General features: G+C 45.9%; 1 protein-coding gene across 1 annotated transcript in view; it reads left to right on the plus strand.

The window, feature by feature from the left end:
- LOC109300979 (UPF0462 protein C4orf33 homolog) overlaps positions 1–5058 on the plus strand; it is a 29918-nt gene that overhangs the window by 10135 nt on the left and 14725 nt on the right. The window contains exons 3-4 of the mRNA XM_019521860.1: positions 3250–3427; positions 4503–4563. Of these exons, the coding sequence (XP_019377405.1) occupies positions 3250–3427; positions 4503–4563 (239 nt within the window). The remainder of the gene's footprint in view (positions 1–3249; positions 3428–4502; positions 4564–5058) is intronic.

Below are 5058 nucleotides of genomic sequence, written 5' to 3' on the forward strand. Positions count from 1 at the left end.
CCCGACTATTCTCCTTAGTTCGTTGAAGTCCACCCTCCTGAAATCTAGGGCTGCTGCCTTGCTGCAGGCCTTTGCCAGCTTGTGCTGGATGGTGAATTCCCTCAGGCGATGATCGCTGTCGCCCAGGTGGTCGAGCACCTGCAGCCCCCTCACCAGGTCGTCACCGATGGCCAGCACCAGGTCCAACAAGGCGTCTCACCTGGTGGAGCTGTGCACCTCCTGGGTTAGACAAAGGTCCTGCATTTGGGCTAGGAACCTACGTGAGTGGTCAGACCTGGCTGACTGCTCTTCCCAGCAGATGTCTGGCAAGTTCAGGTCACCCATGATGACCATGTCCTTTGACCTAACTACATCTGTAAGCTGACTTAAGAATTCCTGGTTTAGCTCTTCCCCTTGGTTGGGTAGTCTGTAGTAGACGCCCACCGTTAAGTCTCTTTCCCCTCGACTGCCTTGTATTCTAACCCAGAGCACATCCGTGTGCCCCTCCTCTGACTCTGTGCTACCTGGTGAGGATGTGTATTCCTCCTTAATGTAGAACGCTACACCCCTGCCTTTCCTCCCTGTCCTGTCCCTCCCGTACAGCCTATAGCCCTTGATATTCGCAGCCCAGTCATGTGTTGGGTCCCACCACATTTCAGTGAGCCCCACTATGTCTGGGTTGATGTTAGCTAGCAGGAGGGCAAGTTCCTCTTGCTTGTTTCCCATACTACGAGCGTTTGTGTACAGGCATTTGAGGCTTCCTGTGGATGTGTGCACTGGCCCCTGTTGCTTACCTGTGTATATGTTCTGCTTGTCGGTCTAGGCTGGGCTGTACTTGTGAGTGCTGCTTGGTCTGGCAGTCCGACGATTCCTCCTCCCTCGTCTTTCCCTTCCCCTGACAAGCCTAGTTTAAAGCCTGCCGGAGGAGATCCGCCAACCTAGAAGAGAACACATGCTTACCTTTAGGGGAAAGTGGAGCCCATCCCACCCGAGCATGTCTCTCTTCATAATGTGCGGGTTGTTGTCAAGGAAACCAAAGCCTGTCTCAAGACACCATTCCCAAAGCTGCCAGTTGGTCTTTGCGATGCATGTCTCATGCCGTCTTCCACGTCCGCTCTCTAGTAGAACAGAAGAGAATACCATCTGTGCACCTATCTCCTTCAGCACGCCCCCCAGAGCGTGGTAGGCCACCATCAGGTGATCAGGGCTTCTCCTGGCTGCATCATTAGTACCCACATGGATTAGGACCATGGGGTAGTAATCGGTGGGCTGGATCACGGCCTGGATCATCCTGGTCATGTCATGAATCTTTGCTCCGGGTAGGCAGTAGACCTTGTGTGTCGAGGGGTCCTGGCAACAGATGGGGCCATCTGTATCTCTCAGGATGGAGTCGCCTATGACGATCACTCAACGCTTTCTCCTCCGGGACTGCTTAGCTCCTTCGGCCTGTTCGGAGCATGGTGAGTGTGGAGTTGCCTTCTCTCTGGTTGCCTCCTCTCCCTCCTTCTCCAGTGTTGCCAGGGCCTTGTACCTGTTCTCCAGCCGGACTGGAGGAACTGGCACTGCTGTGTTACGAGCAGCCCTTGTTCTGGAGGTGACCGTCTGCCACTCTGCAGTGGAGGGCACCTCCCGAGGTGCTTCTTCCTTGGGTGTGTGGCCCTGCAGGGAAAGAAAATAGCCATCAGTTTCTTCCTCCACCTCCCTGATTCCCCTCAGCCTGCTAACCTCCTCCTGGAGCTCCCTCACCTGCGCCGTCAGGGCCCTAAGGCAGGTGCCTGCAGGACAGGTGTGGGGGTCTCCAATCCCTGCCCCCCCTGGCCTTGGTGGACAGCCCCCACAGGCCAAGGGGGTGGGAGGAATGCCAGCTCCCCCATGGGCTCTGTCTGGGTGGAGGCCTCAGACAAATCCCGGGTAGGCTGCTCCCCCTGGGCAGGGGCCCTGGCAACACTCCGTGTCAACACCATCATAGGAGTTGCTGCTTTTTTTAACTTAGTGCAGAGCCTTTGCCCTGTCCTAGTAGGAGTCTCCCTCCTGGCCCTTCCTGCTCACCCGCCAACACGAACGCCAATGCAAATGCACCTGTTTGCGCAGCACAGCTCGGGTGCGTGGCTCCCTACCGGCTCAGCTAAGAGGGATCCAGGGGGCTTCCCCTATGGATCCGGCTCAGCTGTGTCTGGTCCCCCTGCCCACTTACCTTAGGGGGATCAGCTGCTGCTGCCCCGCTGCTGGCTGTGCTGCTGCTGTGTCCGCCTCCGTCTCGGGTCTGGTAAGGGGACACAAGTGCGTGTGGGACACGTGCCTGGATCCCTCCTCTCCTCGCTGCTGCTGGCTCCCGAGTGCTGGTATAAAACATTATTTCAAAACCAGAATATTGTAAATATCCTCTTCAGTGGTAGAATGCACTTTTGAGACTACAAATAACCAAACATAATCTGTTTCCTACAGTCCAAAGACTCATATTAAACTTCACATCAGCCTTCATGGTTGTCAAAATACTTCCCTTGTCATCCAGTAAACTACATGCTAGCAGGCACTAGAAAGTCAGATTCTCCATCCTCCTTATAGCTTTTGATTCCAGTCTGTCCCATGCAAGGTAGTACTATTTAAGTCATACAAGCCAGCATTTCCTATCTCTCTCTTGTATCTCCAGAAAAAAAAAGTTTGATAAATTAGGAGAAGGGAACCGAGAGCAACATTAACTATGGTACCTTGGAAAGGACAGTATCTTATACTTTATTTGGAGAACTAAACAAGTGCCACTGATACTCCTCTCATACACGCAGAGGCACATTATGAGATTAGTATGCATCAGTCACTGCCTCAGCCTTGATGCTACATTTGTACTCTTAGGCCTACCACATGCATACAGGAAAGGAAGAAAAAAACCCCATGGAGCAGTGGATTCTTCAATAACCTGGCTTCTCAAGGAGGGGGGAGTGCCTATAGTGTTCATATACCTGATTCTGTTTGTACAGAAGAATTGCATTGTCTCCACTGTCATGTGACCTTATATGACTATGGAGGATAAATTTTATAGAAGTTTGCTGTTGCACCATTTACTTATTCTGTATTATTGCTTTAGTAAACATATTTGTTCTGTTAGAATAGCAAATTTATGTATTTATTTAGTTGATTATTCTAAGATCTAATTAAATAATGAATTGAATGAAAGTGAAAAGTATCTGGACATAGTCTGCCCAAGGACGGGGAAGGATGGCACCTGGCATTTATCCATTTTATATTATTATTACTACTTCTCTTTTTCTGTAGCTGGAATACAGGATTACAAATACCTGGGACAGCATACCGGTCATGCATGAGCCAGTGATCATCACATATAAGGCAGGTGATGGAGGACTGATAATGGAAGTGAATTCCTTGTACTTTGATCCTCCAGCCCCACCTGGTGAACCAGGATTTCCTTTTGATGGACTTTGGAACTATGAAGGTAAATAAATATTATGTTTATGCACAGCTACAGAGGTAACTTTTGGAATATGAAAAAGATTGATGCATCTGCACTAATGTCTGCTCAGAGCTGCAAACCGTTGAAACCATAGCTCAGAGAAAAATAAAAGGTGCTTCCTGTTTATTGGTGGTATTTGCTTTTGGTGCTAAACATAAAATGTCAAGATTTTTAGCTTGCTGATGATCAAACCAAGCAGAGAAGAAAAATAAGGGATGATCGCAATTTGAAGTTATGCACAATTTAATGAGTCACTTCTCATTTTGGTCTTTCAAGCAAACAGAATTTGGTTTCTGAGTGGAGTTGACCAGTGCCTGTGACTTTTCTTTTCAGAATTGCTCCCTCAACAAGAACAATTTAAAAAAGATTTTGTGTGTGACTTTACATTGTTTGCAACTTATGAAGTAAAATGTTCAGTATAAGAAAGAGATTTTTTTTAAATGAAACTGGTTAGAATAAAACAAAAACAATTAAAACTTTAATTGAAAATTTAAACCTGTTGGAGTATGTCATATGTCACTGTTCATTAAAGCATCTCCCATAATGGCAAGTCTTCCAGAGAACAAGCCAAACCAGATTAGCTGATCTTCCTTTTTCAATACCAATTCTGCCAACTTCTAAATAGATCAGTATTGAACCACACAGTATGCAAGCCTAGAATTCTCACCTGTGGGTTTTATAATTTGGCCTATAGGAGGAAAACAAACACTGTATCAATGTGCAAGTGTATCACACCTTTTATAATGATCTTTCCTTGCTCTACAAAGCCAGATCAGGTTAAAAAAGAGTGTACAGGGCATTCGTATTACTTGTAAAAATGGAAACTATCCAAGTCTTTATCACAGATAGCACCCTTGTACCCCATTTTTTGTGTTTGCCTTGGTATAACATGTTAGGGATTTCCCTTCATATTTCTATTTGAAGGCCTTTCCAAATGATACTTAACACCCTGTTTGTCTGTGCATATTCCAGATTCAGCCAGAGTTTGATTCTATACCCAAATACAGGCTTTTTTAAGGCTCACTTTGTTTTTTTTTGTTTTTTTGTTTCTTCATAGTTGTTGAAGCCTTTTTTCTCAATAGCAAGACTAAAGAATATTTGGAAGTGGAACTTTGCCCGTAAGTTTTGATCATCAGAAAACGGATGATGCTGTCTTGACTTATCTGCTGTGATCATTATACTTTATTTAGGTTTGGTCATACCACTAATATATTTTCTTTCTCTATTTTTGTCAATAGCATAAGGTAGCTGGCAACCACATTGACACACAAACTGGTTTGGGGAGCAATAGTGTTTGAAAGTAATTATTTTTTTAAATAAAAGTTTATATACTGTGTAATTCACAGTGGGGAGAATGGAGGCCTAGTATTACTTGAGGTAAGTGTGAGAGAGGAGATTAGGGGTTATTGCACCTGGTGAGAGATAGTTGGAGCAGGTGGAATATCAAGCTGCAAACAGACATTGCCTGTTTTATTTATTGATTTAAAATGTATTTATTTATTTAAATTTTTATGGTGGCACAAAGCCCAAACAGATGTCTATACACCTCGTCATGCAACAAATGCCCAAAACTGTGGCAGCGACATGGGTGGTAAAAGTTTGCTCCCTTTCTG

This window comes from Gavialis gangeticus, unplaced genomic scaffold (genome assembly GCF_001723915.1).
Source record: "Gavialis gangeticus isolate Ggan-Ray unplaced genomic scaffold, GavGan_comp1, whole genome shotgun sequence".
In the NCBI taxonomy this organism is placed as follows: Eukaryota; Metazoa; Chordata; order Crocodylia; family Gavialidae; genus Gavialis; species Gavialis gangeticus.